The sequence below is a fragment of the Aulonocara sp. 'chitande type north' Nkhata Bay genome, linkage group LG23, assembly GCF_057382095.1.
Source record: "Aulonocara sp. 'chitande type north' Nkhata Bay isolate Kocher_YH1m ecotype deep benthic linkage group LG23, A_spYH_male_GT1.1, whole genome shotgun sequence".
Lineage (NCBI taxonomy): Eukaryota > Metazoa > Chordata > Actinopteri > Cichliformes > Cichlidae > Aulonocara > Aulonocara sp. 'chitande type north' Nkhata Bay.
Window position 1 is genome coordinate 3,569,179 of NC_141365.1, and position 25,914 is coordinate 3,595,092.

The 25,914-nt window shown below is 42.4% G+C and overlaps 1 protein-coding gene and 1 long non-coding RNA gene across 2 annotated transcripts in view; one reads left to right on the forward strand and one right to left on the reverse strand.

Annotated features, from left to right (window-relative positions):
• Window positions 1–2,120: 2,120 nt before the first annotated feature.
• Window positions 2,121–3,209, reverse strand: LOC147300916 (uncharacterized). Its single transcript, XR_015127152.1, has 2 exons — window positions 2,954–3,209; window positions 2,121–2,369 (listed from the first exon to the last, which is right to left on the reverse strand). It is a non-coding gene; the product is annotated as an uncharacterized LOC147300916 (long non-coding RNA).
• Window positions 3,210–3,820: 611 nt separating this feature from the next.
• The window catches only part of acbd6 (acyl-CoA binding domain containing 6), a 29,040-nt gene continuing 6,946 nt past the window's right edge, over window positions 3,821–25,914 (forward strand). The window contains exons 1-6 of the mRNA XM_086282887.1: window positions 3,821–4,314; window positions 4,516–4,580; window positions 5,017–5,113; window positions 10,599–10,672; window positions 13,954–14,059; window positions 16,757–16,846. Of these exons, the coding sequence (XP_086139013.1) occupies window positions 4,036–4,314; window positions 4,516–4,580; window positions 5,017–5,113; window positions 10,599–10,672; window positions 13,954–14,059; window positions 16,757–16,846 (711 nt within the window). The 5' untranslated portion in view covers window positions 3,821–4,035. The remainder of the gene's footprint in view (window positions 4,315–4,515; window positions 4,581–5,016; window positions 5,114–10,598; window positions 10,673–13,953; window positions 14,060–16,756; window positions 16,847–25,914) is intronic.

The following is a 25,914-nucleotide window of genomic DNA, read 5'->3' on the forward strand; positions in this document are numbered from 1 at the left end:
ATTTAAAACTTATACAGTTTTTCTTTAACTAAAACGTGTCTGTGAGGTTTATCTCTCTGCAGATAATATGGCAGAAAGTCACGTAGACAACAAATTATACGCACTTTGATGCTTAATGTAAGCTGCTTGTAGCTTTCGGTCTAAAAACAGGTTCACAAGAACACGAAAACAGGCTACCACTAGCTTTGTAAAAATATCCTCATTAATACCGTTAATATACTGGGAAGTTCCCCGTGTTTACCGCATATGAAGTAGAACAGAAACAGAAAGATACGAACCAGAAATAATTCGGAAGTTGAGCTTTTTCTCAAAGAGGAAAAAAACGTTTAATTTAATAGAAACGTTATTGACTTAAGCTTAGGCTACTCGATTATTGAATCCATTTTCGTCCTGGTGAACGTGATGAGCGACATCATGTACTTGGGATAAAAAGTGCCAAACGCAAAAATAAAACATCTTTGTGTTAATAGCACCATCTGCTGGACACGATATGTTAATACATTGTTTTCACAAAGCTGAGTGTTGTGGCAGGTGTCGCAAACATTCAGGTTGATTAATATGTGCTGCAGTAGAGTCCAAGTAGAATTAAAACATTTATAAAAAATGTGGTGGACAGAAAAACGTCGTTAAAAAGTTTTAAATTGAGGCCCTTAAAGGGTTTTTCTGCCCGAACGAATGTGAATGGAGTTTGTTTTAGAACTTAGATTTGATGCTATTTATTTATCCATAACTATTGTTGCAATTCATTACTGCTCTTTTTTAAACTTGGTCTTTTTAAACTGTATTGCTTATTGCACTGTAGAGGCTGGTGAGAAACCGTATTTCGTTTCAGGCTGAGTAACACCAGAGCAAATGTCAATAAACTTATTGAGTCTTAAAATTAAGCTATTACCTTCTTGTCTGTAGTTATCCTCATTTTAGGATAATGAGAGTCCCTTATAAAACAGAACCCATCGCATGCACACATATCACACTAAAATGTTCTACCAGGAAATGTCTGTGATGGAGTATACAGTGAATGGACGGGCTGTCCAATCCTTGTATTTTTCTTCCAAGTTTCCAGACCCTCATTTTTCGCCACTTTGTTACTAACAGTCTGCCACAAAAACGCAATTTGTTCTATTTGTTTTAGGGGAACTTGTGAAAAATGTCTAAGCTCACACAGTTTGACGGATATCTGGACTCAGACTGGACTAGGTACCAACAAGGTGATTCCTAAAAACGTTGCATATTTCAGCATGGTGAGCAGCATGCTTTTTGTTTTGTTTTGTTTTTTAAGGAGGAAGAAAAAACGGAGGAAACTGGACAAATATTGGACAATAAGTGGCAAGAAGGGGAAAAAGTCCAGGAAAGACCTGACACGGTACCTGATAGAAACATTTGGCCCTGCAGCTGAAGGACCATTAGAAATGATCTCTGTGTAATAGCGGCTGCCAAAAAGACAACGAGGAAAGGCTGAGGTGTGTCTTATTATTACTTAAGAACTAGGAAATAAACTCGACTAGACATCTTGTCAAATGAAACTGCGAAAACAAAAAGTACCATCCCATTTTGATCCACCTTGCCATACCACCTGGAAAGCATCTGAGCAACTGGCTTCATTTGTTAGCATGACAATGACCCCAACCTCACTGCTAATGCAGCAAAAGCATATCTGGACAGAAAAACATGGACTGGCCTTCAACATTATTGAAGCAGCGTGACAGAGAAGAGAACAACAGGCAGCCAACATCCAAAGAAGAGCTTTGAATGTCCTTCAAGAAGCCCTGAGAACTATTGCTGAAGACTCCTTACACAGCAAATCCATCATGTCCAAATTAACACTGTCGGATTTGATTTCAACACTATTAAAGTGTCTATATGGGTCCACACCAGAGAGTGTTAATTTAACTCTTTTTGGAGAGTTGGTACGTTAACTCTGATTTAGTGTTAAACACCAAATCTGTCTGGAGTTGATAATTTAACACTTGGTGTTAAGAGTTTATATATTAACTCTCAAAGAGTATTTTAGTTTAACTACGTAAGAGTTATCTTCTAATTCACTCTAAAAAGCGGGAATTTTACTGTTCTGAACTTCTAGAAATTTCTTTTGGAAATAAACATTTACTAAAAAGACGCAATGGTTTTTGAAAAACATTTATTCTGAACTGTGCACCACAATTTCAAAACATTTTCTGAAAGATGTAACAGTGTACATGTTCTCACTTTCATTAGAATTGTGTTTATCAAAAGGTCTGACATGGTAAATGCAAATAACAGCATTCTCATCACTTATTTCTTCAATACAATATGCATGTCCTTCATTCATCCCTTTGTGGAACTTCAACGCACTTCTGCTCTCCCCCATATTCCATCTTCACAAGCATATCCTGTGTGGAGATTGAATAAAAATTAGTTGACACTAATTAATGGCACAAATAATCCAGTAAACAATTGCAGCACAGTAAAAAATAAAAAAGGAATCCTCTTTGAGCCACTACTTGTGTAAAGTATTTTCCCAAAAGACAAAGACACAGGCAACAGGTAATACTGAACTAAATGTAAAACCTCAACCTTTTTCATTTTTACCTAAACCGTGTGCACAAAACTCTGGAGGGATCTATGCTAACGTAGAATCCAGTCAGGACGTCTGCTACTGCTGTTTGCTCGTTTTTTTTTTTTTTATGGGCGATCGTTTTCAGGCTTCAAGCAGCACCATTATACCAACATTTCACATTCTAGACATTGTTTTAGGCGTATTTGACCAAAAGTTTGACTGAAAATTCACATGCAAGCTTTTTTCAAGGCTGTGGTATTTGCCCGCAAACAATACCTTTCAGCTAGCTAAAACAGAATATTATGCTATCAGCGAGCAACATGGCTAATGCCTTTCACACAGCTTTGTCTCAACTCCAAAGAGCCACAGAAGTAAAGGCTAATAACAATTGAAACAATCTTTGAAAAAATGACTTACCAAGCATGGCAAACAACTCAAATATGTAGAGCAAAATGTTCTGAAACGGCTTCACTTCAGCTTCGATTGGAGCCTATGGTGCTGGGGGCGGAGTCTGTGAATTTACTCTGTTGGTGTCATAGCCCCTGTAGGAGTTCAGAGTTAAGAGGTCAAGAGTTAATGTTTCCATTGTAACACCTCCAGATTTGACAGAGAAACACTCATTTTTAACACTCGATTTTAACTACTATCATTTTACACCTCAGAGTTACATTAAAAGAATGTGACTCTGCTTAGAGTAAAATTAACTCTACTTTTGCAAGAAGACTATTAACACCAAAACATTTAACACTTTTGAATTTGCTGTGTACAGACAGGACGAGAAAGCTTACTACAGAGATTTCGGGCTATGAGGAATAACTGTGTTCAAAACAAATATTGACTTTCAAAGTCATTAGAATGGAACAGACTTTGTTTTTGCCTTATAGGCTTTATTTTGATTTATCTTTGCAGATTTGTTTAATCAGTTGTTGTGCCCATTTCCAATTTTCCAGCAGAATATAAAGAAATGGCTGTACGTTACGTAGTTTTTTATTTTTATTTGAGGAGATTTCAAGAAACATTTTTCCACCCAAAGTATCAACAAACCCACTGCAAGCTACTTTAGCGCTTAAGTTAGCCAGCTAATATATATTATTCGGTGTCCGCTGACCTACGATAACGTGACATGTACACAGCAACCAGAAAAAACTCAAACATTTTATTTTCATTTAGACAATATTTAGTTTTTGTTTAATCATTCATAACAAATATACAGAAAAGCGCGTGTTCGCGTCTTTACTCGCACCAGAGTCGGAACCTTTCTTACTAACAGCGATTTTTTACCGGCGCTTTTAAATTGACAGTACCAGCCACGGACCAACGGCAGAAAGAGATCCGACTGTTGCGGATTTGCTACGATAACGGATTAAAATCCAAGTCTTTGCTGAAACACTTTGCAGACATAATATAAATAACAGGCAGCTGCTCTCCGTACGCTTCTCCGCGTTTCTCACGGAGATCCGCGGCTCCCGTCGTTTGAGACGCTATAAACAATAATAACAATGGCTTCTGGTTCGCCGTCGTCCTCTCCGGACACCGCGACGGGCTCAGGTACGGATCCAGCCCGGCCCGACACAGGAGAGCCCCTCGGTGGAGCAGGCTCGGATTCGGATTCGGACTTGGGTTTGAGTAAATTTGACTGCAGCGCCATGGAGGTGGGGGACCGGCTGGAGGGAGAAGAGCTGGAGCGCGAGTTCGAGTCTGCCGCCGACCGCGTAAAAGACTTGATACAGACGGCCAGCAGGGACCAGCTGCTGTACCTGTACGCTCGCTACAAACAGGTGATTGTACGATTAATGTCACTGTGCGTGTGTCGGCCACACTCGAGCCTTCAAGTAGTTGCACCACGCTGCTTTAGACGGGACACCCCCCACACGCCATGAATCTCAGCATTTACGTGACTCCTCTGGTATTTAATCGAGTCAGGCTCACAACTGCAGGCGACATTAAATCAGATATGTAATGTGATTTTGTATCTATAGGTCAAAGTGGGGAAGTGCAATACACCAAAACCTGGTTTCTTTGACTTTGAAGGACAAAGAAAATGGTAAGTAGCCCAGATTTCACTTTGCACATATTTTAAAGCCTTATAGGTCAAGTAAGTCAATTCAATTCACTTTTACTTAAATGGCACCAGTCGCCTCATTGTAAGGCAAAGAACCTTCAATAATAAAAAGAAAAGTCCAACAATCAGACGACCCCCTACGAACGAGCACTTGGCAACACTGGAAAGGAAAAAGTCCCTGTTAAACAGGAACCTCTGGCAGAACCAGGCTCAGGGATCCACGTTCAGATGCTTGATGAAGAAAAATGTTTCTGCTACTTAAAATAAACCACTATTCACAAACAGCCCATCCGCTTGCAAAGTATTAAAATGATTCCCCCAAAGTCAGTGAATCTAATATTTCTATTTTCATGTTTTAGTTCACGGCGTGTGAAAAGCTTTAACAGTGATTACTTTGGTAATTGTGATATCATAACAGGCAAGCCTGGAAGCAGCTTGGAGACATGGATCAGGAACAAGCAATGCAAGAGTATATTTCCTGTGTCAACATCTTAGACCCTGAAGGCAGCACGAAGGTAATTCCTGAGAATTTATTTTTAATCCACATTTTGCTTCTAAACCGATGCAGAGGTGGGTTAATGTTGTGACTGTTGTGGAGGGTCACACCAGTAAGTTTATAAAGAGATCAAATGAACATTTTTATTACAATGGATCTTATGATAACATAGATTATAAAACATTAATTATACATTTATAACAGTTCGTTTGCTTTCAGCTCAGCCTTTACTGCAACAGTTTTCTTTGTAGTAATAATTTGATTTTATGGAAGATGGTCCTTTAGTAGAGAATGTTGAATGTCAGTGTTGCCATTCATCATGCTCCTTATGACTTTTATGGTCTTGTTTTTGAATATATGTAGAAAGAGTTTCTGGTTCTCGTCACTTTACACATTTTCTGGTTATAGACTAATGTCTGTAATTTCTCAGTCATCCAGGTCACGGTAGTCTGAAGTGTTTGAAAAGAAGGCAACTGAACTCTTTGCTTCTTGAAGATGTTTCCCCTCCCATCCAAGAGGCTTCTTCTGTTCTAAAACAAGAGATTTGAGAGTTTCAGGTGTCTGACCTCTAGAAGAGGCTGCCCTCTTGGAGGTAGTGATCCCGTGAGCCCAGGTGTGGAAAAAAAAGGCGTGGGTCATTGTCACCAGGGGTCAGTCACAGTGGACATAGATGGGCTCCTTTCTCAAATAATCTGTGAAAAATCTGAACATTGGCATCATTGAAGAGCGTCCTTTCCCCTTCAAGAGAAGGTGGACAGCTGCGTCTTGTCCTTATGAGGCGGCTTTCTTGTTGTGCCATGCGTCTGTGGAGTGTTGTTTCTCTTATGGTCCGAGCACTCCTCACATGGTACACTACGCTGTTTAGCTTGTGTTCGGGGGTGAACCAGGTTTGTCTGAGGGTGTTGCTGGATCAGAAGTGCACTGTGATGTTTATGCATAGAGAAAATTCCGAGTTACCACATAAGGAACGACAGTGTCATTCTGTTTCTTCCTGGTTCTTGTCAATTTCTGACCTTATACACCTGATAACAAATTCTGGAAATGTACATGAACTAAAACAGACCTTTAAAGGTAAGATGTCTGAAATTAGGCCAAAAAGGATGACAGATATAGAACAGAACCATCTGTGAAGTACCCAGTGTTCACCAGGAGGTGTCACTGTCACATTGTCATTTTGTTGCTGCTCATTTTCTGCACATTTAGAAAGAAAAATGAAAATTTTGCGCAGGTTTCCTCAGTGGCTGATATTTTGGAATAGTAATTATTTAAATGTTCATATTAAGGCTGTTGGGATGTGCTAATTTGTATAGTGACTGTTTACATCTCTACACACTCTTTTCTTAGCTGTGCCATAAACAGGTTGCTCTTTGGGACAACATTAGGTTTCAACACCAACCTTGGATGGTTTGCAGTAATGGAGTATAATCGTCATACTGATAAAACACTTATTTTTATACTTTGTTTTATAGATCATCTAAAAGTTGGAATGATAAAGTTTGTAGCAGCAGTGAGTGAGCACCAGTGTCACAGTTTAGTCACAAAGGGAAGTGTTTACACTCTCTGATAATCTATTAAAGTCACTGTTAGATATTAATATCTACAGATATATTACATATCTTCTTTTAACAACAGTGTGTAAACATCTGCAAACTGAGGAGACCGGCTGCTGGACTTTAGGGAGAGGACGTTGTCCCATTCTTTCGTTCTGTTTGTTTGTTCGTTTGCTTTTTGGCTTCTTTTTTTTTTTTTTTAAACAGTTCAGCAGTGAAGAGTGGACTAGAAAAAGGGGGAGAGCGAGCAGGGGAAGACTCTCAGCAAAGGGTCCCAGGTTGTGGTTGAAAGGCGTCTGCTCAGCTGGTGCACTTTGTCTCACTCGTGTCTGATATAAGATTCTAGCTGCTCAGCGGTCCTGGGTCTTTGTCATATTCTTCATCTCATGAAGCTCCAAATGTTTTCAGTTTGGGAAACATCTTGACTATAGGCAGGCCTCTTCAGCACCTGGACTCTTCTTAGATCAGCATCATCTTCCAGAAATACGCACGGCCGTCCCTGAAAGAAGCTCATCTGGATGGGAGCTTCTAGATGAGCTTCTTTCAGCCTTTCCAGATGTTCAAAGCACTCATCAGTACTGAAATTCTGAAACGATCATGTTCCAGAGGCACAAATGCCCCCGTTACAATCACAGATGCAGGATTTTGGTCCTGCTCCTCTTTAGTCCAGAGGACAGCGTGTTCATGTTTTCCATAAAGTTTTGATCAATCTCACCACAAAACAGTTTTACACTTTGTTTCAGACAATTTTAAATGACCTTTGGCCCGGAGAAGACGGCTGGATCATGTTCACATGTTCTTCGTATGATAGAGCTCCGACCTGCGTTTGTGGATGACATGGTGAACATTTTAGTTCTGTAACTGTTCATGAGCCCATGCAGTGACTTTAATGACAGACTCGTGCACCTGAAGGTCACAGGCATGCAATAAAATGTTCCTCCAGCTGTTTCTTTTAAATACTGCTCACTTTTCCAGTCTTATGTTGCACTCCTCAAACTCTGAGACATGTTACTGCCATCTGATTCAAAATGAGCTCTTATTTTACACAAAATAGACGAATGTCTCAGTTTAAAAATGTCAATGTTTTCTATATTGGATTGTGACTAAAATATATGTTTGAGACTTGCAGATCGTTGATTCTGTTCTCATTTACACCGCATCATGACTCTGGTTTGCCGTGTTCGTGATACACAGAGCACATGTGAACATGAGAGCGTGCACTCTTTACTCAGAGGGATGGGCACACAGTCACATATGCACAGCTACAACTTGGCTGCAAAGCAAAGGAACACTGAAACATTCATTTTTAAAGGCAGTCTGTGCTTCTTGCTCTTTTCCCCCCATTTCCTCTCCCAGTCTTCCACTCACTTTGCTGCCCCCCCCCCCCCATCCATTCATTTGTGTCTCCCAAATAGCATCACTGTCAACCACGTATCCCATCCTGACACGTTTCTCTTCCACCAAGCTGTGGGGCAATACTCGCTGACTCTGCCCTAAGCCACACAATACCAGGGGTGGGCCCAGCAAAAGCACCGCTACCCTGCCTGTAAAGAACCTGATTCTATTAGTGTTAACAAAGCGCCATAGCATGGCAGCAGCTATTCTTTTGGAAGCACAGTTAAATGGTGTAAGTAGAAGTGCATAGACAGAGAAGCAGGGGAGAGAATAATAGCCACAGTTTGACCTCTGTTCCTGTCTCAATTGTTGAGCAGACACTGCCTTTATATTGCATTATACTGCAGAGGAGCAGGGCCAGTGCATCAGCGAATATTCCGAGTTTCTGAAGTGAATTAGGTTGTCCCAAAAGTGCACGCACGGTTTTGCTTCGCTTGTCATGTTCTCCCCACTCTGCCTATTTTCTGAAATCAGATTTGTGTGGGCTCTTTTGTGAGTCAAGGTTGGCCCACAAAGAATAGTCTGGGTAATAAAGTCTTGGCTGAGCTGAATGTAATGTGGGATCACATGAAAACAGAAGATTAACAATAGTCACAAAATTAAGACATGATGCATTTAAAACTATTGCACATTTTGTTGGCCATTTATTAGCAGTGAGGTCATGTCTGAAGCCCCCAAAGAGTCGTTTCAGATTTACACCATCTGAACTGTTTGCCAGCTTTAGTTTCTCAAAGATTAGAGGTAGGAGCCTGCTTTATAGAGAATCGATGGGCCCATCCCGCTGTCACTGGAGAAGAAACCCAAGGCTGGTAAACTAAGCTAGAGAAGGCTGGGTGCTTGGCAAAAGCTCTGACTGCACAACAGGTTTTTTTTGGAGGTTTATTGCCCCCCAAACAACATTTCTGTTGTTTTAAAAACACATTTGGGTCAGTTTTGTTGGACTTAGTGTGACCTTATGGCAACAATAGTAACTTATTGGTATTCCTATCAGGGTGTCTGTAGCTCAGGACGCAGAGGAGCTCATCTATCAATTGGAAGGTTGATGGTGAGATTCCTGGATGCTCCAGTGTGCATGCCAAAGTATCCTTGGGAAAGATGCTGAACCCCAAGTTGCCCCAAGTCTCCGACGCATCCAATGCGATGGTGTGATGATACTGGCCTGCAGACATACTCATCAAAAGTCTTACTCAGTGGCTGTCCCTTCCTTTGGGTTTCCACAAAGACGTCAGCAAGCATGGCAGCTTCAGCGGCTGTTTTAGGATTAGAACATTCCTAACTATTGTTCCTTAATTACTTCACTGCACTCTTTCACTTTTAGGCTGAATCCATTTCCCCACACAACTCCTTTACCCTCCCAGAAAGCTCCCCGAGGTTCTAATCAGGATAAATATGAAGGAAACTGAAAATGAAAGTTGATAAACATTCATATGAACTGAGGCACATTGGGGCCTTAACATTATAGGTAGACGAATGAGGCAGAAGAACCAGTCTGAATGTGATCATGTCCAGGCAGCTGCAATTCTCCCAAAGGTAACAAGGAAATGCTCAATACCATCTTCAGTTTATGTTTGTAATATTGGCTCAGAAGAGTTACTGACCTGACTCTGAAGTTAACTTCTGGTAGGATGTAGCTGGACCTGTGACGGTGATCTCCGTCATCAGGAGCTTCCAGTGGGTCTGGGTCGGTCGACGTGCAAGTCTGCATTTCAGTGTTGCTGCTACATGCTGTCCCATGAAGGTTTGCAAGCTCCCAGCCAGTTCCTTCAGTTTTATCTCTTTGATATCTTCTCCCTCATCATCAGCCATATTAGAAGCTCAGGTCTCAACATGCTTTTCACTAGCTGTGTGATCCTCACCTATTCTAGTCTCATATCTCCACAGTGCAAGTCTCAGAAGAAGTACAGGAAGGGAGTCAAAGTTAGAAAGAAAAAACTGGTTTGTTGAAAAAGGCCTGTGTCCTGAGGTGACTGATCCCACCGCTGCTACCATACCTGAGGAACTGAGCTGGTTAAGCGTTGGGCTTTAATAATCACAAACAAACCAAACACTGAGCTGAGAGACAGCAGCTGGCTCATCAGCACAATTTAGACACGTGGGGAGAACAAACTCTGACACACTATCTAATATCAAAAAGCACAACAAAGAGTTAGTTTAATAGTTTAAATAACAGAAACCACCCCCCCCCCCCCCCCCCCTCCATGTGGCAACACTTGGTATGTCCCAATCAACATGTTCCAAAACACCTGTATTTAATTGGCTACTTTTCACAGCAGCTGTTTGGTACCAGCAGATCTCTGCCGTTGAACAGACCACCATCACTGGTAAAACAAGCAAAAAAGAAGTCAATTAAGATTTGTTGTAAATATGTAAACACACCAATGATAACTAAATGTCCTTCAGCAATACCAAATAAATGAGTGTGATGTAGGTGGTTAAATATGTGTTTGTGTATGTGCACCAAATATGCATGCTCTGGGTTTACTGCATTTATTGTTGTGTGGCTTCAGCCAGCACGTGTGGCCTTCACTGTTGATGTTGCATTTCTCACTGTTGTTACAGGAAAGACGAGGAGCGGAAAGGAGAACAGGCTTCGGTGCAGCAGTCAGTTCCCTATACCAAGAAGAGATGATCAGGTATCTGCATATCTCAGAAATGAAATCTACTGACATCCTAACACAAGCTTGAACAGACTCATCTTTTTCCTCCAATTGTGAATCGCCGCTTATTTAATGCTCAGGTCGGTCTAAGTCTGGCATTGTTGATGCAGTATTTGATTATATTCAACAGACCATAACTGCAGTTCAGGCCCAGAGACGTCATCCAGTTCTGATTTATGTTAATGAAACACATTCTCCATTTACTCTTGCCTGGCAGACCTGCTCAAGCTTAAAAAGCTCATCCTCATTTCAATGAAAAAGAGCTCTATTGGAGATGAAAATGAGATGTGTGATTCCTGCAGGTTTTCATCATAAATGGCTGCATGTGATTAGTATGCACGGTCTTGGGAAGAGGCGGGCTCCCCTTTTTAATTATGGATTTATTTTTTTCATTTTTTTGCGTCGGGGTGGGGGTGATGAAGACGACCTGGGTACAGCAGAGCGAGGAGGGTGAAGCAGGGTTCCCAGAACAGCGCTCCTCTTGGTGATATCCAATAGCAACGATGCCTCCCGTGGGAACCAGGAAGGCAAAAATCTGCACACTTGTGCACGCCTAAACATACAGTCTTCACTATACGTTGCTGCAGGTTTTCATCCAGGTCCTTGCACAACCTGCCAGAACTGTCACACTCACTGCTCTGCTGCATTTCAATTTCCTTGTGCTCACACAGAAACACGCGGATCCTCTCCATACTAAACAGCTAAGCACCTGTTAACCAGACAGTTAATTGCATTGCTCGCTGCTCATCTCGACTTTGGAGCGCGTGTGTGTTTGTAGACGTGTGTGGAGCGTGCATCGACAAAAGCAGGATTGATTAGCGATATCCCTGGACTACTGAGCTGATCACTGTGTGATTGAGGAGCCTTTGAATGCTACACTTGTAATTCTCTCCCCCACCCTGAAAAAGGATTGGGATAAACAATGGAGGCTTTGTTGTCCGAACGCTCTGCTGGAAGCCGAAGCTGAGTTATTCGAGTTTCTCATACTTCCGTGGAACTCGGCCTCGTCGAGGGGATCGACCAGGGCCCTGCAGGGAATGTGGTGACAGATTGTGTAGGTGTATGTGTGTGTTTGTTTGATGAATGGTGTGGCCATGGTGTTGATCAGTGAAGCTCAGGCCAGGTAGATGAGTGTTCTCCACCACTGTGACCAGTTTAGCCTGATGGATGAAGGACATATCTGCCAGTACACCAGACTGGACACACACATGTGAGCACGTAACACTCTTACACACAAACACAAAACCATTGGTACCCCAGTGATGACAGAGTAGCCTGTGACCTTCCCAGCATGCTTTGCGGCGCTGTTGATGTCATGTCGTTTATAGGACCCACATTAATCATTAGTTTGTTTATAGCCTGTGTGTGTGTGTGTGTGTGTGTGTGTGTGTGTGTGTGTGTGTGTTTTCAGTGTTAATGGAAAGGATCAAAACGAAAAATTGTGTGCTTTCCTTCCTTCGTGAGCTTTTTTATTTACATTTTTAATAACCCCAATCTAACCCTTTAGCGATCTGCATGCGCACATGCAGGGTTCGCTTGTGCTTTATATATGTCAAGCAAGCCCCGTCGACCATCGACGAAAGACTGATGAGTCGCCCTATTGATTAGTTGCCGGGGGAGACGGATGGCGGCCACACATCAGGGACATTTGGGGTCAGCGTGGCCATCAGACAAGGAAGTAGGTGGAGCCCAGCTTGGTGTCTCATGAATAAACATAGCAGTGGTAATCAGGGCTATGCAAATGAATGTGCTCATACATAACCTGTCTGTGATAAAAGTGTAATGAGTTATTCATAATTCACCAAAGGCTGATGAGAAGAGGGAGGTGATGGGAGGCAAGGGCACGAGAAAGGGAGGAAGAAAAGGAAGTGCAGAGGAGCATTAAAGAGCAAACTGCAGATACAACTTCCTTTGTGTTTTGCTGTGTCGGAGTGGGAACGAACTCGAAGCGTAGATTGTGTTGATGGCAAGTGAGATTTATCTCCCTGATGTTTGCTGTGCAGGATCTTTAGTGTGTGCTGGATCTCTGATATCAAGATTGTGATACTGTGGCTGTTTTCATACATTAACTGCAGCCTGGAATTTTAGGACGCCACAGAGGAGAGCACACATGTCAGAATCAGTCTGATTGGATGCTAAACGGTCTTTAGCTGCCCGATTTCATGGTAAAACGTGCGAAACCTGTCTGATAGTGAGGATGCTCAAAGAGAGGAGCTTTGTTTGCTAGGGTTGTCCTGTTTCCTGTGTGGTCGGTCCAGGCAGCTGCCTCGTTCTTTAAAACGCCGAGCTCGTCATCTCCTCTGTGCCAAATGTGACAACTTTGAACGTAAAAATTGTTTCTGACACTCAAGTTGCTTTTGTGCTTGAATTCAACCAAATCTGCTTCACATTTCTAACAGAAGACTGCTTTGGTTGTATAAGACGATACCTGACTGGGTCTAACTCGGAGGCAGCTGTAGCTCAGGAGGTACAGCAGGTGAAATGTCCCAAAATGCCGTGTGTGTGCGCGCTCTGGGACTTTTGAGGCCCAGTGCAGCAGAGCACGCTGGCGTCGGAAACAGGAAGTGGGGGATTTGCCTTGGGGATGACTGACTGTGTGGGAGCGGTAAAGCGGCAGGTTTGCAGGGTTTCCTGTCGAACAATAGAGCACTAAATTGAATTAATCTGAATGGCCGGCATGGGCAGAGGAAAGGGAAGGCGTAAAGCTCTAAATGAGATTTTGCCCCTTCTCTCCCCCTCACCCAATGTCCCTCCTCCACCACTGCACCCTCTTCTCTCCCAGCATGCACTCCTGTCCCCAATGCCAAGAGGTGATTAGAGACACAGAGAGATAATTAGAGGTGGGATGGCTCTGTGTGCATGTGTCATACGCCGGTGCTCCCGAGGGATCTGGGACGCGTGGCTGCTGCTTTTCTATGAGAGATGTTATCTGTTACGTCTGTGGTTGCTTCACTATGCTAGCTGCTACCATTACCACTAATGTGACAACGTGTTGCTTGTGTGGTGTACCTGCACTTTCCATTTTGAAGGACCGCATGATGAGCTACACAATCTGCTAATAAAAAGCTTTTTGCCCATGGACATAGTTTCAGTTCAAACCAAAATCCAAAAAATGAATGGATTTTGGTTTGTGGTGCTAAAGGGCAACATTTGTTTCCAGAAACCTGCCGAAATCTCAGTTAAAGTAAAACCATATTAATAATTATAAATATTATGGTAACTGATAGCTGTTCATTTCCCCCCCCCCATGTTCTCAGGGAAGAGGATAAGAACATCTTTGACTACTGCAGAGACAATAACATCGAATACATCACCAACGCCATCACCTCCCAGAACGTGGACGTCAATATACGGGATGAAGAGGTATCTGCAAAGCTCAGTCACACTCCACTGGTTGCATGATTGACTTGACAAAGTGTTACTTGACAGAACTGTAGTTTTCATACATAATGCAGGAGGACAGGCCTATAGTAGCAAATTAAAATCAGAGTCAGGAAGAACTTCATTGTATGGCTGACGTGTCTGTTGAATCTGCAACAGCTGCATGGCTCTGACCCCTTGTGTGGGAGGGGAAGGTAAAAGCGATCAGACCCGTATCATGAAAAATACAGGTCACCGGGGGAACAGCTCATGCAGCTCACGCAGCCGTCGTTACATAATGGTTTCGGTGATCTGTGGCCACATGCGGGAATCGCTGCTCTGACTGAAATGCGTAAATTGTATGAGCGGCTATTAGCATCAGGAGGTGTTTTCTGGATTGACCCTGAACTCCATTCATCTGTCCTTGATTGGTTAGCATCCAGGCCAAATGGCTCACTCCCAGCCTCTTTCATCACAGCCGCTATGCAGATAAACAGGCAGTCGGCTGGTGAGTTCACAGTCAAAGGCCAGATGGCTGAAGGACCTCAGTGAGAATGCTTTGTGTCCCCAGCCATTGTTGGCCTCTTAGCTGTAATTCAGCTTGCTGGACAGGAGAGGGCAGTAGTGAAGTTTTCTATTGGCCAGCAGCGATCATTTGCATCTGTGGCTCAGAGACAGAAAGGCGGTCTTCCCAGCACTCACTGTTTGGGGCAGTGATCAAATACCCACCTGTGTTACACATTTCTAGTAGCAACCAACAAACAAAAGCTCTGCCTTAGAGCTCAGACTCTAAGGCAGAGAAATTTAAAAATGCATTAGAATGTGTGAGGCGAGCTCATCCTGTCAGCTGTTGGGACATGAATGTTCTCCCTTTCTGATAAAATTCAGTGAAAATTTATTACTAGATAGAAAAATGCCCCCCTAGTTTTTATTTATGTAACGCGTTCAGATCATAGTTGAACCGAACCAACTGACAACTATTTACGGTTTGGATGAATAAATGGCGATTACCCCAACAGATCACATGTGGTGTTTGTGCTTCAGTTCTGATCCAGAATATCTGTAGATGTAGAGCGGACTGCATTAAGAATGGCTTTGAATATAATAAAAAAGCTCCATATTTAAAAGCTGCATCTGTGAACGTATTATAGTCGTGTTTATATAAAATAGGAAGTTTTTTTTTTTTCATCCAGCAGTATTTATCTAAATTACAGTTGAGTCTGAGTCAGCATGTCGGGAATTGGAGAACTTTTTATGTGGCAACGGGGAGCTGAGAATGTAATTTATAGTTAGATTTTCACCACATTAAGAGGTAGTGTTACATTTGGAGATACTTGTAGTGTGAGCATGCTTCAGAGCATGTTTGAGTGGACAAAAGCTCTACTCTGCTCTCAACAAATAACCAGCGTACAGCATATTTGTCTTCTAGGAAACACTAAAGGCTCCTTCACAATCTCTGCAGCTGAATCTCAATATCTTGTGTAGCTCTGTGTTAACTGCTGGGACGGTGGGGTAAATGTTTTGGATACTGTGGTTTGTGTACTCAAATATGCAATAGGTGTTTATTGGGACTAAGAGGATAAAAGAACCTTTTAACCTTTTGTTCCTTTGCTAATGTCTTTTATTTTTTGCAGAGGTGCACTTACAGTCTCCACACTGGTCAGGAATTTAACCCACTTTGACCTATCAGAGCAGAGCGCCAGCACAAAAGCGGGTTACCTTCTTCAATAGTAATATATTAGCCATGTTCAAAGGTATCGCTTTGAGGTTTCTGGGGAAAAAGTAATGAAATTTAAAATTTAATTGTGTTTTGTTTTTTTGTTGATGGTAATTTTGACTTTTGGCCACAATTTAACTCAAATATTCATATTGTGATTATGACAGAACTTAAATATCCATAAATATCCAGTGCTGCCATGATGATCTGCACAAATACTCCTATGGAGTTGCAGAGTTTGTGTGATGTCCCACTGGAACCTGCACACTTTGGTCTTCAGTGAAAATGTGGGCAACAGTCAGCAGAAGCACACCTGAGAGCGGGAGAGAGAGGCCAACTTATTGGTATTCCAGCCCAGCTTACAAGTATCCATTTTAACATGCAGCCGTGGTGATCAATATAATTTAAGCAACAGAATTGGACTTGGAGAGTTAGCTTTACCTAATTGGCCTCACTGAAAAATGAGGTTGTGTGGTTTTATTAGAGCAGGATCTTGGACCTAAGGAGAGGATGGTGCATGAGTGTGAGAAAGGGAGGGAGAGAAGGGAGGCTACTCATGTTTTGTGCACAGCGTCGCATCAATCAACCTTTGCAGCATTCTGCAATTTGCCTTGAAGTCTTTGGACTTTGCTTCAGCCGCGTAAAAGTTTGTGCATATAAGTGTTTGTATGAGGCCAGAGTCCACATGTCTCATCACTTTATACTCGGCTCATTATGGACCGGTCCAAAGGCTCTGATTTCTGAATGGGCATTCATAACCTTTTGTAAAGCTCGATTGGCTTATTTTTTATTTTTTTTTTTCTTTGAGGTAGAGAAGGAGGAGAGGTGACGAGGTGTCTTTGTATCAAGCCTGCTTGATTTGGTCTGACCAGACACGACACTGAGAGCGTCACGCTAGTTTAAACACATCTTGGCTTTGGAAGTTTGGTCATCCCTGCATGTCTTTGATGTTATTGTACACCAATTATTTCTTATTTTTGCAGGGCCGGGCTCTCCTGCACTGGGCCTGTGACAGAGGCCACAAAGAGATGGTGTCTTTATTACTACAGCACAAAGCAGAAATCAACATTCAGGCGAGTAACACTCTTCCTTTATGTATTCTAAAGAAAGTGTCTTGATAGTAAAAATCTCCTTCAAAGTCAAATGCTGCCTAAACATCACCACAGTTACTATGTGATGTGAGAATTCTACTTCACGCTCAAGTTCTGAATCTTTGTGATCATTTAATATTAGACTAGTCTTCATGCCATCATCATCATCATCACAGGAGTCGTTTTAACATTAAAGAAATGAAACCTGAGTTATTGACAATAATAAAGCTTGGTTAGCAAACGCACTGCGGGAGGTTTATTAAACAGCTCTGCAGAAACTGCAGGATGACCTCAGATCTAATGCATTTCTATGTTGACTTGTACACAACATGTGGTCATAATGTAGAGAATTTGACATTGTGTGGGATGAGGGCATGGCTACTCGTTTGTACATGGACAAGTAAACTAAAAGAAAATGGTGACATCTCCTGCATCCCCACTCCCCTCTTTCTTTTTCTCTCCATCCTTTTCAGAAGGTCACCTTTAATTCACTTTGTGCCACAGACAAATCCCTCAGGGTTTTAGCAGACTGAGTTAGCTGGTAGCTAGCCTAGTGTTTAGGCTCCCTGAGGTTTAGTAGCATCCAGGAGGCTTTAGCTTTGGTAAGCTGGCTCAGCTGCACATCGGAGAAATTACTCCTGTTCCCCTGCACGGCGGCATGACACAGTGCAGTGCAACAGCCCGCGCTGAGGTTTTAACTGTAAGGACGAATCAATTGGAAGTAATCAGGCAAATTGTTTTACGTTGCACAACCCACATAATCAGGACATTTCACAAATGACTTTCTCTTTTGTGGTCATGCGTGGCTCTTTTGTTTCGAATGCTCGCAGGGAGGTGGTAGATTTGTGTCAAATGGCTCATAAAAGACTTAACAGCAGGATAACTGCAAAACACTTCACTGATGATTTACTGCATATCAGGATAATGACAGCAGAAGAGGATTGATGTATAGATGGAAGCTTGTTTTTTATAAATAAAACAGTCATGTATCCATCTTTAAAATAATACATCTAAGTGAGAAGACGCTTCAGCAGTCAAACTGGGGAAACCTCAATCTCTGCCCAGGTCGTCCTAATGGATCGGCTAAATTTGGGCACGCTGAATTTATTTCATGTTTTATTTGTTTCCTTCTTCCTCCTGACTCAAACGGAATGAAGATGGCGTTAGTGAATGACTCAAAGTGATCACATTCAGTCTTTAAAATCTACTTTGTGGAAAGATGGGTATAGAAACAAACACATATTTCAGAGGCAGGATGTTGTATCTCGGCACAATCGCAAACTCGCCTGAATTCATGTATTCAGGCCACCGGGAATGTTCCACCTGCTCGCCTCTCAGGTACTGCAGCACGTCTGTGCAGGAGGCTGAATATTAAGAAACTGGACCTCAGTGTCAGAGCTGCTGGAAGCAAATTTATGAGGTGACAAAGAGGTGGCTCAGAGAAAATATAGTCTGCTAAATCATGCCACTGTGTTGCAATGCCAAATTATCTCACTTTGTGAAGCTTACAGAATAATATGCCTCCCATTAGAACATGCTGGAACATCCTTTTGTTAGTTGGTCGTGGGCTTTACTCAGGAGGGGAGAAAGTAAGGGAATGATTTTTGTTGCACTGAGGTAATATGGAAAACGTAACAAGTAGTTTTAATGGTTCATTTTTGCTTTGTTTTGGGTGTTTTTAATACAAAAGAAATGTGAGAGGTTGTTCACGAGGGGCAACGGAGGCATGTTTGGGTTGTTTGTAGCCTATTAGTGCGCCCAGTAATCTTTCTCGACCTCTACCAACTGCCGAGCAACCAGTAAATAAAGATCAAACATGATTTATGCTTAATTTGTTGATTAAAAAAGGGGAGGGGGGCTTGGAGTTAAAAACAAAAGTATTATCATTTGCTTGGCAGAAGAGGGGAAATCGTTTGAAATTAATCAACTGATTGTTTTAGTGAATTGTTCCCAAACCCTGGTAACCTGCATTAAGGGCTCGTTTGATAGTTAATCCAGGATCAAGGCAGGGAGGGACCACAATAGGTAGCTGTCTGTGTTTGAATACACAGATCTGCCACCTGCTAACTGTAGATCAGGTTATGGTGCAGTAAAACCCGCTGCTCCTCCTCCACAGCATCCCTCGACTAATACACCCAGAGCAAGTGGAGCAAGCGAGACCAACTGGTGGCAAGACAAATGCATTTTAATAGGAGAAATTAAGACTTTAATATAAATACTAAGGTGGTAAATAAGTATTTTTAGCAAATTGCAGTTTAGGACTTTCATTACATCCCAACAGTGGGATAAATTGATCTAAACAGGAGAAAATTCATTGTAAATTTGTTTAACCTCCGAAGTCTTTCATGGCAGCATTTTTAATTTCTCTTTGCATTTGGGCTGAGTGGGACCTGATGAATGTAAAAACAACCACGAAGAATCAGAGTAAATCTGTGCGTTTGATTTTTGTTTTTGAGGAAAAAGAGCCACACATGAGGACATTCGCTTTAAATTTCGATAGAACAGTGGCAGCATGATGTCCTAAGTGGGTATCAGGCCCAAAATTTAGTATTTTGTTCTAGACAACCCAAAATGTGAGGTCCACATATGTGGACGCAGGTCCTTGGAGGTTAAATATAATTAGTATTACAAATACCTGAATTATGCTTTGATAAAAACTGGAATCAATCATTTTTTGTCAATTAAAGAACATATTACCAATCTGGAAAGCTAGCGGCGAGTCTGCTGACTTAACCCTTTGTGGATTAGTTGTTCAGAGACGTCCCGCCCGGTGCATTGGTCTCTAAATGTAAAATAAATAAAAAGCAAACTGTAGCCATGAGGTCTGGGATTGCAGTTCCCTCTTTTGGTCAACCAAAGTCTGCTCAAAGAACACGTGAATACCAGAAAGTCTCCATAGTCAACAATCTTGTCCCTTACTAAAATATTTTATTTCATTTGCAGATTTGATTATATGCCAACTGATTTGACTTTCTTACTCCATGGGGAGAAAGGGAAAAATGGTCCTACGTGATCTTGGTTCTAAAATTGATACTTGCAGTTGTAGGTGTTAAAATAGTCTTTTGATGAAATTCATAACACGCTTTGCTAAATAAAAGAGAATAAAAGTACTTCTACAGCTGCTGCGTATGAATACACATTTAAACACAAACGCACAAGCTTTGTCAAAAGAAATCATTCTGAGCACAGGCTGGTTTAACATTTCAGTCAGCCGACTGGTTTGTATTTTAAAAGGTTCAACAGAAATCATCAGTAACCGTTCACTGTTTTACCACAACACTGTTCTCTCAATAATATTACCTCATTGATTCAGTTTGGTTCCTTCAGTTTTAATCTGGAAAAAATAAATCAAAGCAAGACAAACAAGTTTCAGATATTCAGTTACATTGTTCCCAATCAAGACTTTGGTAATTCTTCTTTTTGTTCACTTTGAAGTTTGGGAATTTGTCCCACACGGCCCCACGTGTGGTCATTCGCTGTCCAGATGCTGTAATCTCAAACCCACGGCTAAGCCTCATCGCCCACACACACACAGACAACTTTTGTTTTTTTAGGTGGAAATCCCAAACACTTTAATCTTCCCAGCAACCCTTTGGGTTGCTACGGAAACACATTTATAAAAGGTGTACTCAGTCGTGGAGGAGGAGTTAAGAAGGTACGGCTTAGGTCCAGACTAGCAGGAATGGTCGGGGTAGACTTTCACAATGTCGGCCTTAGACTGGGATTACTAAGAGCGTAGGTGACACAGGGAGGATTAGTTTAACAAAGAGGACAGACAGGTGACATGCAGGTGAACCCAACGGGCCCTCAATGCGCAACAGGAAGTGAGCATTAAGTTTAGGTGATGGGAGGAAAAATGCAGCCAAAGTTTTAAGCACCATGACTGCATCTCGCATTCTTTCACTTGCTTTTTGCCTGTCCCTCTGCCTCTCTTTTCCCCTCGCCTCATCACTCTCCCCTCCCACCCAGCCAATGCCACCATCCCCTTCACTCCATCCCTCTCTGCCTCCGCCTCTACTTTATATTAAAACAACATGATCCATGAGGCAGCGAGGGCGACTCGCAGCACCGCTAATTCTAATTAAACCAGCGTGGTAGCGTGGCCACGGCAGGGCCCAAGCACTCCCAGTCTATCAGTCTATCGGATAGAAATTCATAACTTAATTGAGGTCAGAGCCTTGAGCCAGCAGAACAAAAGTCTTCAGCCAGGACCAGCGAGATCAATAGTAATAAATATCTGACTGGGTGGCCTACAATTGGTGGCTGGAGTGCACACAAGTCGCATGCACGCAGCCTGCACGTGGGACCTGCAGATGTCTCGTGTGAGAGAAGTTTGGCCTTTGAGACGTTTTATTTTATTTACCTTTTATCTAACTTTTTTATATTCCAAGAACTGGGCAGAGCATGCCGCTCGTGTAAAACTGGAAAGGGCACACTGTGGCTTCAAGTCTGTATAGCTGATTTGTAATGACATGGTCTCTCCAAGGATGCATTGATTTGATATTGTAGTGAGTGGAGTGGGTGGACTTAAACTGAGGTGGATGTTGATTTATTTATTGAGGCCAAACGGTGAATTTGTCTCCATGGGACACCTCGACTTTGCTGAATGTCTGCGTAGATCAGCAAAGAACTGTAAATAATCTTTGAAGATTTTCCACATTAGCACTTTGTGCATTTGTTCTAATCTAAAGCTATTAGCATGTAGACATTAGCTTTTAGAATATGTTGGCTTCTCATCTTAAGCCATTTATTCAAGAGGTGCAGGCCACACTACACTGCTCATCTCCTGTCAGTTCATAAATGCCCCAACTGGAAAAAACCAAATGTGTAGTTATGTCATGCATCTTTGTTAAGCCAGTGTAATCTTAACTAATCCACACACCCAGCTTTAATAAGCCTGTCTTAACATACAGGTGAAGGGCCCTGATGCAGATGATATTCGGGTCGTAATGTAGACGTGCTTCTGCAAATACACAAGGGTCCATTAGCCTGTAGCCAAATATTCACTCATGCTTCGGAGATCCTCAGTTATGACAGTAACCTAAAGCTTTGTCAAAAAAGTGAAAATGATAATGCAACGAAAATGAGTCAGTTATTTATTTATACACACCCACACACAATGCCAAATGTTGGCACTGCGTTGGAGAAAATCCACAGGTTGAAGGCTTCAAAACTAGTTGCAACTGATGTGTTCATTACGAGATTATTCCAGTTATTTCTTTTCTCCCCTGTACCTCCCAAAACCTACTGCATTTATCACTCATCTTTTAGTGTTCATAATTTTTCCTTCATAAATTCTCTAACATAATTTTCCGAAGCCGTCCAGTTGCCTAGATTTGAGTCTGTACCCGGTCCCTGATCTAAACTGTTTTGAATTTAAAGAGCGAATGCATTTTACGTAACCTGCAAAGTCTCACTTTTGAGGAGGTGGACCCCAGAACATCGGCCTTTTACACTTTGTCACTACTCCTATAAACTTATTAGAATAAAGATCTACAAAATCCAGGAAAAAGTCATTTTGCTTCTTGGTTTAATAATCCTGACTTGCTGTGGATGTGCTGCATGTTTAATTAATTTAAAAATATAAAAGGTCAAAATGGAGCATAAATAAAAATTACAGTGCTTACTGAGAAGTGCATGACTGCTTTTTCTTCACAATAGAAATATTTTTGGTTTGTGCCAATTCCCTGCTTCACAAATCAAGCGGCACATCTGAAAAACATTTAATTTGAATTTTTCACTAAAGCACATCAAACCTGCATCAATATTAAATCTCCCACTGAATTAGCAAAAACATAAACCTCCTTATGGATGTGGTGCCGCTCTACAGCAGCAGAGTCCTCTGCTGTGGTGTCGGCTGCTCGTGTGATCAAAGCGGCGAATGCGCTCACACACGCCATGGCGGGCTGATTGAAATTCTATGGTGGAGGTATTATTACACGTTTGTGTCCCTCCCCTTTCCCAGCACTGCCTCCTATAACTAATGGCTCAGTCAGCCCAGTCATAACAAATATCCAGCAATATTTGTCATAATTGTGTGCGCGCGTGTGCATGCGTTTCTGTGCATATAATTGTGCAATCTATCCTCCAGAATGTATAGGATAATTAAGAAAATGCACCAAGGTGGGAAAGGTAAGGAGAGGAAAAAATATATGGAATGAAAATGGATAACACAATAAGGTGAAGGCAGAAAGTGGGCAGAGTAAACAAAGATGCGAGATGGACACTAGTGAGGTCTGATAATGTGATGCAACACTGACCTGTTGGAGGGTTCGCCATACTGCCAATATTTGTCTTGCACATTACTGAGTGTATTGGGCTGTTTTTGGCAAAGTCGCAGTTCAGTCAGCATGATTGCTCGAGGGCACCACTATACAGTATTTTCAGTGTAGCAGAACTTCCAAGTATTTGTATTGCTGGATAAGACAAAATGGAAATGCTTAGTTGGGTTTGGGCTGCAGCACAATGATGGTATGTTTAGACTGGATGCACTGAACTTGACCTTTAATGGGACACCAGCACCCAGGTTTATCAGATCTGCTAAAGACTTCCACTGTTGCCATGGTTCTCAGCTGGAAAACGGGGGGGGATTGCCAACTCTGGGTCAGGGACAAGTTGTTGCCCCAAGTGGAGGAGTTAAAATATCTCAGATCTTTTTTTTCCCAACAATCTGATGGGGCAGACTGGGGCTGCATCTGCAACACGGGCGTTGTACTGGTCAGCTGTAGTGAAGAAAGCTGAGTGTAAAAGCAGAGCTGTTGACTTTACTGGTCTGTCTGCATCCCTACCCTCGCCTGTGGCCTCTGTCTTAGAGAGAGGGCGGAGAGTCTGAGTAGGACGACTAGTTGGCGAGGTGTTCCAGGCACATAACACAGGGAGGAGGACTCGAGGTAAACCCGGGACACACTCTGTCCTGGGAACGCCTCTGCGGTTTCCCCCTCCCGAATGAGCTGGGGGAGGTGGCTGGGGAAAGGAAGGTCTGGGCTGCTTAGGCTGCTGCCCCCACAACCTGACCCTGGATGAGTGGATGCATTACTGCTGGGGGGTTTTTCTTTCCCTATAGCCCTGATTATGAAGATATAAATATGACTCTGGGATGTTACTCAAGTGTTGTCTTTTTGTGCATAAAGTAAATCCACGATGTCCTTTTACCATAATTAACTAAACTCACACATGTTAGCCATTTTCAAGCCAGCCTGAACCGCAGCACGGCTCTGTAAAGGATGCACACAGGGCATCGTTTCCCGTCACACAGCACTTGTCATCTTAGCAGTCACGCAGTAACCTGGTGTTATAGGATACACATTTGGTACTTGCTGCACATTAGCCGGACTCGATGAAATAAAAGCTGTTGCAGTGCGCTGTTAAAAAGAGCCTATCAGACACCGACACAGTTATGAATCTATAATATGAGCACTCAGAAAAGAGCCAGCTGCTTGACAGTAATGGTCCAGCCTAAAGAGCCATTCCAGCAGGTAACGGTCCTCTTTGCCATCATCAGCTGTTGTTTCTTTCTTATTGGCCACTCACTGGGCCTTGCCTACACTCAACTATTTGATTTCCATCGTTCTTAACCGTCCACATAAATTGTCAGGAGCATTAAAGCTGTCCTCGACTGTTGCAGACAGAGGGGGAGAGGAGAGTGAGGGAGTGAGAGCTGGATACAGACAGCGAGGGGAGGGGATGGGGTGAGGAGAGAGAATAAACAAAGTAAGTGTTTTGCCTTCCATCAGTCTCCTGCAGTACTCAGCTTTATGAGTCCCTCACTCCAAATGCCAGGCCAGAGCCCCCACTGCTTGCCCATTGATTTTCATATTACACTCTTTTATGTATTTATTTATTTCATATATTTCTTTTTAAACATCATCGATGAGCCGCAGGAGGGCCTCTGCCGATGTTAATTCTCAGCCTCAACCCCATCTTCCTTCTCTGATGGCTTTAATGGAGGCTAAGGTGTCCCATGGGAACAAGCAAGCTTTGCGACATAGGCGGGGCGAGACGTGTGGAGGGCAAGACGTGGATGAAGAGATGGAGATTTGGTGAAAAGACTTCTTGCCTTTCTCTGTAGCAGAGAGGAAGGAAAATGACTGTTAAAGTTCTTTAATGCTGAAACTGCACATAGATCTACAGACACACTGAAACCCTTTAACTCATTTAATATCTACGGTCCCTTTTTTATGTCTTTAGGTTTAGCTGCTTGGTGTGATAGCACATATAGAAGTGACAGAGATGGGGAAACCCAGGAAGCTGAAGGACACTCGCAGAAGGTGTGAAGGGCAGGGAGTTTGGTGTTGGGGCTAATTTGACCGTGGGCGGCAGTGCTCACACACTGAATGGCAAGGTTACCTCTCCCAGCTCAGAGAGGAGACCCAGATTCAATTAAGGCTGGGCCTGGTCTGCAGATCCTTTTAACTGGGGGCCTTCCCAGTGCACATGTCAGGAAAAACGTCCACAGAAGCATCAGCAGCAAACAAAAGCAGCCACACGGCTGTGTAACGTCTTCAGCTTCACTTAATTTATGGATATTTTAATGTGAGGTAAAGACACCAAAACATTTAAGGGATCCATTGATGCTCATCTTTATATTGCTTTAAAGCATGTTTTAGTTTCTAGTTTCTGCTGTTCGTCGGTTTTTGTCGCTCATTATTCGTCACAAATCTGTTAAATTTCATTTGGATAGAACACAAACTGGTGATAAATCAAAGTATAAATATCAGCATATGTATATTCAGCTGTTAATCTGCGTAACTTTGCACTGCACGGCAGTTTTGCTTTTCCGTCTTGTTTTTGGAGCAGACCACTTATCAGAGGTTTTGCACATCAATCCCTTTATTGTGTAAAGAATCAGTCTTTGAATAGATTTGGCTTGAAGGGTAGAAGCGATGCACAGTGCCCAGGACACTGAGTGCTGATTGCATATGTGTTTTGGTAAATGGCTTTCTGCTGGTTGATATGATTTATATATTGTGCATTTAAGTTGTCCAACAAGTCCAAGGTTTTGGTGGCACAGTAGCTGCTCTAGTCTTAGATGGGACCCGCTGAAGGAGGAT